Below are 13,694 nucleotides of genomic sequence, written 5' to 3' on the forward strand. Positions count from 1 at the left end.
TCTTCCCACCCCTACAATCTCTCCAGGATACAGTGGAGAAGCTCTCCTTGTAGCCTCATTCTGCTAATAATCAGACAGCATCAGAAAATGTCAAAAGTGAGAGAGCTTAGAAGGCAGCGGCGAGTATTTGGTGTGCTGCTCAATTTGTATTTATGTCTACCAAATCCTTTTTGTAATTCCAGAAACATGATTTGTTGAAAAATGGCTATTGACATGGAGTACTTCCATTTTACAGATAACTTGTGTTTTGTTGGCTGTTTAGAGAGAAATTCCTGTCAAATTTGAAATATGAGGTTTTTAATATACAAGCTGACAATATATATTAGTATGTTATATGTCAGAAAGTTGGTGAATGCTGTCATTTACTGCTAATTAAAGAATTTTTATCTATGCTACAGTGGAGTTCATGATGCTCATTACAAAATGGTCACTGTTGTCCTTGAGAGGTGCAGTCTGAGGGCTTTAATGTACTCGGGATGATTCAGCAGAAGACATTAGCTGAGCGTGGGGAGACATTGCTAACTTTCTCTTGGAAATATACTTGAGCCACTGGTGCCTGGTGGCTCCTGAGGTTGGGGTGGGGGTCTGGAGGATGCTACGCAGGGCAGGTGATGGCCAGAGCCAGGGATAGTGAGAGGTGAAGCCACTAGTGGACTTGCCAAGCCTTGCCATGTCCCCCCCCCCGCCCTCTCTCAGACCCCCCTCATCAAGCTCTCCCTCACTCTCTCTCACCAAGCCCGCCCCCTCACCAAACCTAGGGATGTGCACGAATTATGCCTAATATTTTTAAAAGGGAGGAGAGCAGGTCCACACTTGCTCCTCCACCACTTCCTGTTTTAGCGTCACTCCCTCCAGCTATCATCAAGCTTCCTCCAGCTGCCCTCGTGTGACACCGGCATGCACATGGCCTCCGTGCATACACGGTGGCATTTGCATGGTCAGCACAGTTGCTGACCGCACACATGACTACCGCTCATGCATGGAGGCCATTTGCATGCTGGCATTGCGCAAGGGCAGCTGGGGGAGCACCACCCAAACAGGAAGTGGTAATGAGTGGTAGAGAAGGATCAGGAGCAGGTATGGACCTGTCTCCTCCTTTTTAAAGGTGTGGGGGATGTACTGCCAATCACTGTTCAAATCGCAATTCATGCACGTCCCTAACCAAGCCCCCCCGCCAAACCCTCTAAGCCCTCCCTCACCAAGCCTCTTTTCTCTTTCTTTTTTCCTCTTTCCAAGACTTGCCATCCCACCATGCCTTTTCTCTCTCGCCCCCTCCCTGCCCCCAAACAAAAACAAACACAGGGAGATCAGACTTACAACAGCCAGTGAACTTTCCTGAGCAGAGAGCTTCCTCCAACCCCTCCTCCTCATAACTTCCTGTTTTGCTCTTACTGGCTGGAACAGCCTGCTCATCAAGCTGCTCCAGCCAGTCTGATTGCTAGGGGGTGCCAGCCCAGCCTGCCCCCCAAAGGCAGTAAACATTGATGAAAAAAATACAGTTCCTTTTGGTTTTAGGGGTTGTGTTTTCAACCCAATTTTTATTTCCTTGAGTAGGTGATGTCAGGAGCTGCCCATGAGGGATCAGAAGCTGGAGCAGCTTGATTAGCAGCTGTTACAGCCAGGAAGTTACAGGCACAGGAAGAAGGGGCTGGAGAATACTCCATGCTTGAGAGAGTTCTCTGGCTGCTGGTAAGTCCGCTATTCTGCTAGATCCTGTGTTTGTTTTTGCTTGCGGGAGGGAGGGAAGCACAGTGCCCCCTGCCACTGCTGGCCAGTTGTTCTTGACTTGGACATGTATCTTGTTCTTAAGATGACCATTGGGTATGATACTTCTGGATCCATCACTCATTCTGCTGCTTGTGCATGGAATAAAGACACTTGCATAGTGAAATTTATTCTTCCTCTCTGAGACCATTATGATAAAGCAGAACATCAATTTATTTTTACAGTTCAGAAGGCATAGGTTGGAGGTTTAGCGGTTGAGAAATGCATTAACCTCACACAGATTTTGTTTTACAAATCAGTAAGGACTAGAAGAGACCATGCTGCTACAGCAGCTGTTTTTTAGGTCCAGCTGCACAAACCTGAAATTTCCGCCTCAAACCGTTTTGTGCCTATAGTGAGAGTTCCTATAAGCCCACAAGTCAGAAAGAAGTGTGCTGTATATAGCTACATACATTTTCCAGTTTTCCATTCTCTTTGCTCTGACCTTGGTGTGCTGGGACCACTGCTGATTGGGATGCGGGTTCATAACTCAACTTCTTTGGAACAAAGAAGTTGTTGTTGCTAAAACAACAACACCTTACCTATTTGTTCTTTCACTGTACAAATTCTGATTTCCTAAGTTAGTTCTTATCCTGTTTGTCTGGAAATAGCCATAGTTTATGAATCTTCTTGTTTCTGCTGAATGCTGATGTGCAAGGCTGGTCTAAGGATTGCTGGCACCCCAGGTGAAGCCTGACTTTGGCGCTCCCTGCCCCCTTCACCTGCACAGGTGGCCCTTCACCTGTGTGGGCAGGTGCCTCCCGTAGGTAGCAGGTAGGTGGGTGGACAGGCAGTCCCCATCATTTGAAAGAGAGAGAGGGCAGTCCTCATCGCCCTCCTGCCCACCCATTTGCTGCCTTCACCACTCTGCTGCCTTGCCTACCACTCCTGCTGCTGCTGGCTGGTTCTGGGTCTGCCAGGGTGTGTTATAATTACATTGCTGCATGACACAGCAACATGATTATAATGCTCCATGGCAGGCCAGCTGCCCAGAAGCAGCTGGCAGCGGCAGGAGCGGTGGGTGGAGGTGACGAGGAGAGCAAAGATGGGCAACAGGGATAGGAAGTGCCTGCTTGGTTGCCTGCCTGCTCGCTCGGATGACAGGAGGTGCATGTGCCCATGTGGGCAAAGGGGATGGGGTGGGGTGCAAGAGGACATCCCAAAAGTTGCCACCCCAGGCGGCTACCTAGGTTCACCTAGCAGGCAGGCTGCTATTGATAGCCCTATCCTCCAGTCTAAACCCTTAAAAAAAACCATCTAGATTAGTGCAGGAGCATAGCAAGGTTGAAGTGGGCCCAGAGACAAGATTTTAAAATAGGCCCTCCCTCACTGAAGCTCAGCTCATGAAGTAAAGAAATCTTAAATGAGGATGAACAGTGGTAACTAACAAAAAGCATAGTAAAATTTATTCCACAATAGAAGAGCATCATCCTAAATTATTTTTTTTAAGGTTTTGTAAATTGTGGACGATGCAAGTCATTTAATGGTACTATAGAAAGACATGCTGTTCTGGTAGCTCCAGGTCTTAACACTCATATCAATTTCGGAGGATGAATACAACTGAAGGAAGCCTGGGAGGGTCTGCAGCTGGGGGAGTCAGCCATGTGACTTTCCTCTGGGGGCCCCCCAAAGCAGTGAGCCCCCAGACAACTGTCTCCCCTTGCCCTATTATAGTTACGCCCCTGGATTAGTGGCTATCACCACATCCAGCGACTACAAATTCCATAGTTGAACTAACATATTGTATAGAGAAGTACATCCTGTTTTGAATCTCCCAGCATTTAGCTTCAACTGATGAATCTGGGTTTTAGTTGTGTGTGTGTGTGTGTGTGTGTGTATGAGGGAGAGCGAGAGACAGAGAGAGTGAACTTCTCTCTCCCTGCTAACTGAGCAAAGAGGCACCTTTCCCAAGTGGTGATTCTCTTATATTTATCAAGGGGAGAGCAACTGGCCCTATCTAACCCCAGCCGAGCACTCCTTCAGTGACTGTTGCTGGTGTTTATCTTATATTTTTGTTTTTTAAGGTTGTGAGTCCTTTGGGGACAGGGGACCATTTTATTTATATTTATTTTTCTATGTAAATCACTTTGGAAACTTTGGCTGAAAAACAGTATATAAGTATGCATAGAAGTATGCACTTTATCCGCACAGTTCATAATTTTATACACTTCTATCATCTCCCTGCTTACCTGCCTTCTTTCTAAACTAAAAAGGCTTAAACATTGAAGTCTTTCTTCACAGGGGAGTCACTCCAGCCTCTGATCATTTTGGTTGCCTTTTCTTGCACCTTTTGTAGTTCTACAGGATCTTTTTTCAGAACTGTAAACAGTTTTACAAGTGCAGTCATACCATAATTTATATAAGGGCATTACTATACTGGCACTGCAGTTTTATTTTCAATCCCTTTCCTGATGATCCCTAGCATGGAATTAGCCTCATTTACAGCTGCCACACATTAGGTCGACATTTTCCGTGAGCTGTCCACCACGACCCCAAGATCCTTTTCCTGGAGGTTTTTCACACCCAGCTTTTCATTCTCATCTCCTCCAGAATGGAGGGGGTGCATTAACATATCGGCCAAACTGACCCCCCAATCCTTGCGAGCTATCAGGGAGCACTTCACACACAATTTGGTTTTTTAAAAATTGCATCTGATTCATTTCTGGAGTAAAGAAAATCCAATTTTTGCATTGGTTTTGGGGGCAACTTTGAACTTGCAGTAAAGCCTCTCAGTAAACCCACGGTAAAGCCTGCAGTCTGGGAAAGCTCCTGGTCAGTCACGGATAGTTTAGTCTCCATCAGCATATATGTGAACTTGATTTTTTGCCCCACTGTACATCACTTTACACATACTTGCATTGAACTCCATTTACCATTTTAATGTGTGTTCTCATAGGTAGGAGAGATCCTTTTGGAGCTTTTTGCAATCCTTTTTTGTTTTTACTACTCTGAACAATTTGGTCTCATCAGCAAACTTGGCCACTTCATTGCTCACCACTTATTCCAGATCATTTATGAAACACACTAAAAAGCAGAATAGATCCTTGGGGGACCTCACTTTGCACATCTTTCCACTGAAAAAATTGTCCATTGATTCAGTCCATAAAAGAACCTGTCCTCTTCTCCCATGGCTGCTAAGTCTGTTCAGGAGCCTTTGGTGAAGGACTTTGTCAAAAGCTTTTTGAAAACCCAGCTATATAATAAGGTAATTCTCACAATGGAAAATGTTGGGGGTGGGGAGGGATCCCTGCACACAAAGTTCTTTGTGTGCGGGATAGCCCGGGCATTCACACAATGGGGAGTGGAGTAGAAGGGCATGCTAGCAACCTTCTACTCCACTTTTAGCCCACGTACAAAACCTGGACTACCCTGTCATGGAGGGCAGGGATCAGGAGTGATCTGGGTGCTTCTCACAACTGGGCTATACTCAGGTAGGGCTGCCCTACCTGGGTATAGCCAGTCATGAGAACAACCTTATAATATATTGGATCACCCCTATCTATATGCTTGTTGACACATTCAAAAATTTCTAGGAGGTTAGTGAGATAAGACTTACCCTTGCAGAAGCTGTATTGGTTCTTCCGCAGCAAGCCTTGCTCTTTATATGTGTAATAATTTTCTCTTTATTAATGCTTTTTATCAAATTCAAATGCCATGCCATAGTCATCTCCTGTTTTATAAGGTGTAGCAACCTGCAAATTGAATTCCAGGTAAAGGTCTGCAACAGTATCAATACATGAAAGAAGCATTTTTTAAATGTGTGCTTTATTTTTTTTAAACCTGTATAAATAAATACAAAATGACAAAGAGGTTTATGTTTACTAAACATTGCATTTGATTGTATGACATTACACAGTGTCTGTCACAACAGGTCGACTTAAAATTGTGTCCTTTCAGCTGTTGGTGCATAATTACATAACGTTGTAGGATACAATTAGTCCTGAAGCTGCATCCAGCCACCCTTTTCAGTGAAACCCCTGAGTGCTTACAATTGCAAAAGAGTGTTAGGGGAGCCATTAAACCCTAGTGGCTGAATTCTGGGAATTTTATAAGAAAAACAATTGAGAGAAGAGTTTCTCTTGCAAGACAGAAAATAAATTGCAGGCTTCCAAATGTATTTATTTCTTAGGACATCTTTCCCTCACCAGTGGCTATAAACCACACAGAACTTTAAGGAAAAGAATTAGTGTGAATTCATTTCATCACATTGCTTAGTTACCTGAGATTTCCTTCCTTCCCTCCATGCTCATTGAAAGCTTGATAATATTGATACCAGAGCCATAGAGTCTATTTTTGATGCACATACATTACACATGTGCTCATCAAAGGTTAAACATTCATCCTCGGGTCTTCCCAGCATGAGAGTGTCCAGAGCTAATTTTATCTTGTCAATTCAGTAAAGAGGGCACATGATCCGGCTGGGTTCATTCTAGATTCTGAAGAGCAAACATAATTACATACCAATTAATTCCGCTCTTGTTTTCAAACTTGGCCCAAGGTACTCCATATGGGGCTAATCCAGATCTGAATATGCATTGCATACAAGCATCTAGTAGGACTATTCACAGAGCATGAGGAAGAGGGATACAATCAGCTGCTTAGAAGAGGTGCAATTCTCCAAGAGCCTCCACATTCTTACCCATGGAAGGTCAACTGCCAAGGTTCTAAAGGTACTCTTGTTACATTTTAAACCAAACAGTGGTCACCAATCTAGCCATACAATAAACAGCATTTGTTTCCCCAGTAAGAGCTTTGGGTTTGTGATCAGCTCATTTGCTGGATCTCATCTGTTGGTGTAGAAGGGAAGCCCCATAACCTTCAGAAACTTAATACCAGAGCTGTAGAAAGCCTTGCCTAATCCGAGCAAGCAGCTGAGGAGTGCAGCCATAAAGAAAATTCATTTGAAGGAGTTCATTGAATCGTTCTAGGATATCATAATGAACTGTAGGCAGCAAGTGACAGGCAATCAATGTTTGGTCTATGAACCTACAAACCTGAATGCAGAAGGTGAGATAGAAATAAATAAATATAGTTGCCTAGTTCAGTCAGTTCTGAAATGTTGCTGCATTGTGCAAACCATTATTCTGCTTTGTGTTTTATTTCCACCACTTCAGGACTGCCACATGGTGGGGAGCAGTGCCATCCTTAGGGGGTGGCAAATTGGGGCAAGAACCTGAACCCCATGCCTGAGGAACTGGACTGGCCCGAGGAGGAGGACAGTGACGGGCGGTAGTAGTGGGGGCAAACAGCCACAATTGTGTCTCCCTTTCTCTTCTTGTCCTGCTAAAGCTATGCACGTGTGTGTCTTTCTTTCTTTCTTTCTTTTTGCCCTGCCATGGCTATAACTGGCTCCAGTTACAGCCTAGGCAGGGTAAAAAGACAAAGAGAGAAAGACACACAAACACACTCACACACCCAGCCGTGACAGGGCAAGAAGAGTGAAGGCGAGGCTGTTTGCCTGTCAATCCCACTCTCCATGCCCATCAGCCCTGCCCTCTGTCCCCACTGGCACAGCGACCAGAGCCCTGCAACTCTGCGCCATTGCCATTTCTCACCCAGGCCCCATGTCCACCCTCCTTGTCTTGAGCCTCCCTACACCCCAGGATGGACCTGGTGGAGAATTTGAAAGTCTGCTGAATTAAAATTCAACTGCTTCTGCACTCCAGTGCACTGTATTGTGTACCATGACTCATAGAATGAATTCATGAGGTAAAGGGAATCCTAGCTAGGCAGTGGTAAGCAGCATATATCTGAATATATCTGACTTGCTGAAATATTTGTGAGTCATATTGCTTCTACTGAACTGTTCATAACTGATTCTGACATTATGGGCAGCTCATGGGAGACCTAAAAGGTCTCTCGTGTAGGAGGTCATGAGTGCATGTGGGGGTTTCTTTAACATTGCACTGCTGAAGAGGAAAGTAACTGTGCTGGAAGCTTCAAAGGAAGCTTTGATCTTCAATACATTATTTTTTGCTATTGTCTCACAGACCATCTGAAAGCAGAAACAAGACCACCCTTTAAGTTTATAACAGAAATGGTGCCTAAAGCCACCTGACGAGTCATACGTTTCCAGGAGGAAAGGCAGGGCTTAACTTGTACTAGGGTTCAGGCCCTGATATTGAGAACGTGGATGCTCCAAGCTGGCATCTGGCTGCACAGGTACCAGATTTGCACCCACCACCACCAGCTATCAGTGTTTGAAAGGCCAAATGGACGAAGTTTTTTGGGAGTCCAATAGCATTTTCTGCTTAATTGAAAATCCAGTGCTGACTTGCTAATATTTGATACTGCCACGGTCCAATCAAACGTGAATACATTTATATTTAATCCATTACTCCCTATATTCCTTTCATTATCTAATCTAATGGAACACTCTGATTTTATAAAAAAAGCATAAAGTGCTTTATTTGCTAAAGTTGTACTAACAACTGTTCTGCAGAATCTCAACATTTCAGAAACTTGTGATGCCCCTAAGGCATCTGGGCCAAACTTTTGACACAAGCTATGCTTGCTTTAACTGAAGGTAAGCACCCTCATCGTATGAACATATGAAGCTGCCTTATACTGACTCAGACCATTGGTCCATTCCGTTCAGTATTGTCTACACTGACTGGCATAGCTCTCTAGGTTTCAGACAGAGGTTTTCTCTAGAAGATGGAAATGCCAGGAACCTGGGAGCTTCTGCATGCACTTCTCTGCTGAACTATAGGAGTCTCTCTCTGTTATTTGCATGGTGGAAGAGAGGGTTGAGGTCATTCTTCCACTATACAAACTCAACTGCTACATAGGCAAGTGTCTGAGCCAGATTTGCCCTTTGGCAACAAGGGAGTAACCTGAAATATTTGAAACCACAATAAAGGAAAGCGTAAACATGTGGGTAGTGCCTTTCCTGCACCACTGGTCCACTATGGCCTGTCACTGCACCCTTAGGTTGCAGGTATAGGGCTTCCAGAGCTGAAGGCATGGTTGCCTAGCATACTTGGACTTCTTTTTAGATACGAGAACGGTGATGGTTGGAGAGCAAATTAGGAAGATGAGAGGAAATGGACAGGGCAGTGGGCTATGATTTTTATTACTACGAAAATGCTTTCCCATACATGCTTGATTAGAATATGATATTTGGCAAGGTATAGAGGAAGCCAACGTTTGAAAATAGTTAGCCTTCATTTTCTGCTGAAGGACGAGAGAGAAGCATAAGCTGGATTTATTGGCCAAATGAATGTTGCACTCCGTTCTTCTTGTCAAGTTTTCACTATATAACTGTTATTCTTGAGGGTCTAATTCTTCCACTCAAGTGCTGCTGCTTGCCAGCTTCCAACCCCCATTTTTCCTAGAAAATGGAGATCTGGTTGATGATACACCTTCCCCTGAAGAAGCTCCTTTAAATCACATTGATGGGTAGCTCTGGAGAGGGAGAGTCATATGCCAGTGGCTCAATTCTCAGATTGCTTCCTATGGAGGAAGGAAATTGAGGATTGCAGTCTGAGTATATGGTTTCGGAAATTGTTCAGAATGAACGTGAGTGGACTTGTTATAGTTGGCCAACCTGTAAACATTCTTCTGGTGTGGCTTGGAATGAATGTTTAGACATTTCTGATTCTGCACTCATTTTTACCATCTCTAGTTTTCTCATTGAAGCCAATTCACTTGCACATTTTGGGAGTGTGTGCCACACTCACATGGGCTCACACCAAATTTATTGCTCCTATTTTAGCCATTTATCCTAGTCACACAGACCAACTTTATTTGGAAATTGTTATGCTGACCAATTTTAAACCTGTAATTTCAGGTTATGTGGCAAAGTTCTGTTTCGTGGCATTGAAGCTCCGAAAAGACTGTATTAGTAATTTGAACAGTTAGTGATTTTGTAAACTTTGAAATTTCCTGAATTTTCTTATTAATGCTATTAATTGTTATTGTTTGTTAATCTGGTCTGTGACCGCAATAAACTTACTCCTCCTCCTCACATGGGGTAGTAGTCACACAGAGGCCCAGTTCTTGAGAACTGGTGCCTCCATGGGCATACATGCCACCATGATTTTCACCATCCCTTTAGAACTAGTAATGACTACACAAATCATAGCACTCATAGACCCCTCCTGCCAGTAGAGAAATATTTCTTATAAGTGAACATCCACAGGAACACTGCTTGGCCATGTTGAGTGGACATTTCAGAAATGCTTTGACAGTTCATTTAGTTGATTTCATTTCTAGTGAATACCAGAAATTGCCAGCGTGTTCTGATCACTGCTGCTGCAGTTACCTTGGGTCAAACGGGGTCCAAATGGGCTGAATTGGGCCTATTCACTTTGGTGCTGAATAAGCCTCCAAAGCTTTGCACAGCCCTATTTATTTGCTAGACAGAGAAAGGAAGGTTGTAAACAGTGCTAAAAGGGGTAGAGGTTTCTGCTCTACCATTCTTCAGGCAAACATGAAGTATTTTTAATTCTATAATGCCACCTTGAAAAAAAAAACAACTTTAGCACTTCCCTTCCCCCCATTTGCCTGGCAATTGTTCTGTGCTTTCATGCACTGTGGGCTGAAAATATATCTTTTCTTTTTGCAAACCCCTTCAAAGTTTTGCTGATGCTTCCGACTTGTCAGCTCATTACTCCTTCAGTTCAGATTAGTTTTCTTCACTGCTCTAAATTAACAACAGTTGAACGAAATGCTATTTATACAGGCTATGTATATCAGTGAATAATGTATCTCACAAGCCTAACCTTTAGTATCTCCTTGAAGTATCAACAATACCATAGCAATCTTCTCAAATGTGCTGATTATTTAGTATTGTCAGGTGCTCCCCGACATCAAGTTTCCTTTTTATATATGCCAACTGGTTCTCTTTACAGGCAGAATCACTATTTTCTGATCCCTGTCCCTGGGAAGTAACTGTCTCACATCCTGACCAATGAAGCATTGATACAATGGGAGAAGCACTAGTGCTTCTTAGAAGTTCAACTAACTGAACTTCACTGCTGACTCAGAAGTGGGGGCAAAGTTCCATTACCCTGTGCAGCCCTCATGGAGATATTTTGGGGTGGCACAGAGGGCTTCTGAGGGAAGTGGAGGTTGCGGAAATCCCCCCGACACACACAAACACTGGTGCGGCATTAATCTGGAACTCTTCAAAAGCACCAGTGCTTTTAGGCAGAATGTCAGCCACTGACTCTATTTTGTCCCAGTTTTTGCCTTTGGGGGCTGCCTTCTTAAAATCTTGTTAATAGGAATTGCTAGAGCTGTTATTCTTCAAAGTTCAACATCACCCTCCCTGGGGTCTGTTGAACTTATAGCTCTGATTAGGGGTATGCGTGAATTCATCTTCTCTTTAGTGCACATGCATATTTAGTCCACATGCAAATTGTTTTAATGTTTTAATTTTGTTTCACATTAATAACTCTGGGCAGTTTTACTCTAAACTGCCTAGAGACATGAATTTTGGGTGACATAGAAATATGTTAAATAATTAAATAAAAATGCATGTGCATGAACATTCAAGGCACTGTGAAGTGCACAGTGTGTGGCTGCACACACTACTAATGCTGAGGTTTATTGGAACTCTTATAGTGTATTAGCAGGCAATTATGTTTTGTCAATATCTGTCTTTAACCAGAAGAATAAACATCATCTTGACTTAAAATCACTGGAGGACAGTATATTGCAGAGAAAATGAATGCAGCATACAACAGAGTACAGCCTTCAGCAATGTTCAATAGAGAAAGGCTAAAACGGAGCTTTTTGATCTGAGAATGGTGGTGGTGGTATTGTAAACATTTCCCTATTTTTGTGTGTGAAAATTTGGAGGATAGGCATCTCTGAACCTTTTCTACTGGGGTTGTGATTAGAAGTGATGGATTCTGCAGGTTTCAATGCTTGGAACTCCCATCCATAATGTGGGAGCTTGGAGAATCGTAGAAACATAGGAACACAGGAAGCTGCCTTAAACTGAGTCAGACCCTGGTCCATCTAGCTCAGTATTGTCTACACAGACTGGCAGCAGCTTTTCTAAGGTTAAAGGCAGTAGTCTCTCTCAGCTTTATCTTGCAGATGCCTGGGAGGGAATTTGGAACCTTCTGTATGCAGATGCTCTTCCCAGAGCAGCCCTTCCCCTAAGGGGAATTTCTTACAGTGCTCACATGTAGACTCCCATTCAAATGCAAACCAGGGTGGACCCTGCTCAGCAAAGGGGACAATTCATGCTTGCCACCACAAAGTCAGCTCTCCACCCAGGCTCTTGGTCAGAACGAGTCCATTCATGAGGACCTCCCTGCCACTGTGAGTGCCAGTCCACCTGTCTGCCACTGTCTCTTCTCTCTCCCCTGCCCTGGCTTGGTGTGGCTCTTGTCCCTCTCTTCCCCACTACCTGCTGCCTCTGTTGGCAGGCCTCCACTCTCCATGGCATGACATGCCAGCCACTGCTCCTTCTCCCCCCCACTCTTATTCCCTGGGTTTTAAAAAGAAAATGGAAGTGTGGAGGAAAGTGGAATGGCAGGTAGAGTGGAGATGCTCTCTTCCCCACCACACTTCCTCTTCCACTGTCCCCGTCCTCCTTCCCAGGGAGCAGTATGAGAAGGAGCAGCAGTGGCAGTAGTAGTGCTAGTGCGCCATCAGGTTAAAGTGTGGCCTGCTGCTGGGTGGGCAAGGGAAGAGGGCAGAGTGCACTGCCACATGGAAGGGGGAAAGTGACACATGCCAAAGGGTAAGAGGTGGGGGTACATCTCCACACCCCCTTGGGCACCATGGGTGCCTGTGTTGGCCCTACCCATGGCTGACCAGACTGGAGCTTCACGGGCTCTGTATCTGATTCCTGCAGTACCACAGCCTGGGAGGGTGGGAAAGACATCTGAACATTTCCCAATTCCAGTCTCAGCTTGGTTGTCCCTGTTGGTAGTATGGACATGTGGGGGCCTGGCAGACATCATACTCTCATCTATGAGATATGAAGATTATTTTATTTATTTATTTGATTTCTATACCACCCTTCCAAAAGTGGCTCAGGGCAGTCTACATTAAAATAAAAACAACTAAAATCAATTAACACCATAAAACCATTAACAATTAAAACATTTAGAACAGTTTTTAAACCCCCGGAAAACCAGGCCAAACATTTACAAACAATTTAAAAACCCTGGAAGTCCAGGCCAAACAGATAGGTTTTAAGGGCTCTCCTGAAGGCCAATAATGAACTCAGATTATGGATTTCTGCCGGGAGTGCATTCCACAGCCCAGGAGCAGATACAGAGAAGGCCCACCTCTGAGTCTCCACCAGACAAACCAGTGGTAACTGGAGACAGACCTCCTCAGATGACCTTAACGTGTGGTGGGGATCGTGCAGAAGAAGGCACTCTTTAAGGTAACCAGGACCTAAGTTAAAGCTTTAAAGGTAATAACCAGCACTTTGTATTTTGCCCAGAAACATATAGGCAAATATATTTAGTCACTGTGCATTACCCCATTCATCTTGGGAAATCTTTTTCTATGGAAATCATCCTGTGCTTCAAGCACAGAGGATGTACCATTACTCAATGGCGGGGCACATGTTTTGCAGGCAGAGCATCTCGGGTCCAATTCCTTGTGTCCCCAAGTAAGTCTGAGAAAGATTCTTGCCTGAGAGTTTCAAAAGCTGGTGCCAGTCCTTATAAACAATATTGAACTGGATGGATCTATGGCCTTTGGCAATTGAATATATTTAATTAATTTATTACACTTATATCCTACCTTTCCTTTATTATGGGGACTCAATGTGGTATATATAGGATTTCTAGATGGTCCCCTGTCCAGGCACTGATGAAATCCTGACCTGCTTATCTTCAGCAAGATGGCTGTATTTGAATTATGAGTATATGGTGATTTGTGGTTTTATAGACTGTGTTAAGAATTTAGGTTCCCTCTGGTGCAATCTCCCTCAAGAACATAGAGACTTTAAA

The 13,694-nt window shown here is 44.0% G+C and overlaps 1 protein-coding gene and 1 long non-coding RNA gene across 6 annotated transcripts in view; one reads left to right on the forward strand and one right to left on the reverse strand.

Moving 5' to 3' along the window:
• Positions 1-13,694, forward strand: part of LOC128349230 (uncharacterized) — a 72,348-nt gene that overhangs the window by 52,038 nt on the left and 6,616 nt on the right. For 2 of the 3 annotated variants that reach the window (XR_008318639.1, XR_008318637.1), the window contains exons 2-3: positions 1,555-1,689; positions 6,263-6,434. This is a non-coding gene — a long non-coding RNA (uncharacterized LOC128349230). The remainder of the gene's footprint in view (positions 1-1,554; positions 1,690-6,262; positions 6,435-13,694) is intronic. The other variant, XR_008318638.1, reaches the window with a different exon arrangement.
• Positions 5,519-13,694, reverse strand: part of PTCHD1 (patched domain containing 1) — a 336,092-nt gene continuing 327,916 nt past the window's right edge. The window contains exon 5 of one of the 3 annotated variants that reach the window (XM_053305265.1): positions 5,519-6,200. Coding sequence is in view for 1 of the 3 variants with exons in the window: in XM_053305269.1 (XP_053161244.1) it covers positions 6,194-6,200 (7 nt within the window). In the remaining 2 variants the exon portion in view is untranslated. The remainder of the gene's footprint in view (positions 6,201-13,694) is intronic. The other 2 variants (XM_053305269.1, XM_053305266.1) reach the window with 2 other exon arrangements.

Source organism: Hemicordylus capensis, chromosome 3, assembly GCF_027244095.1.
Source record: "Hemicordylus capensis ecotype Gifberg chromosome 3, rHemCap1.1.pri, whole genome shotgun sequence".
NCBI lineage: Eukaryota > Metazoa > Chordata > Lepidosauria > Squamata > Cordylidae > Hemicordylus > Hemicordylus capensis.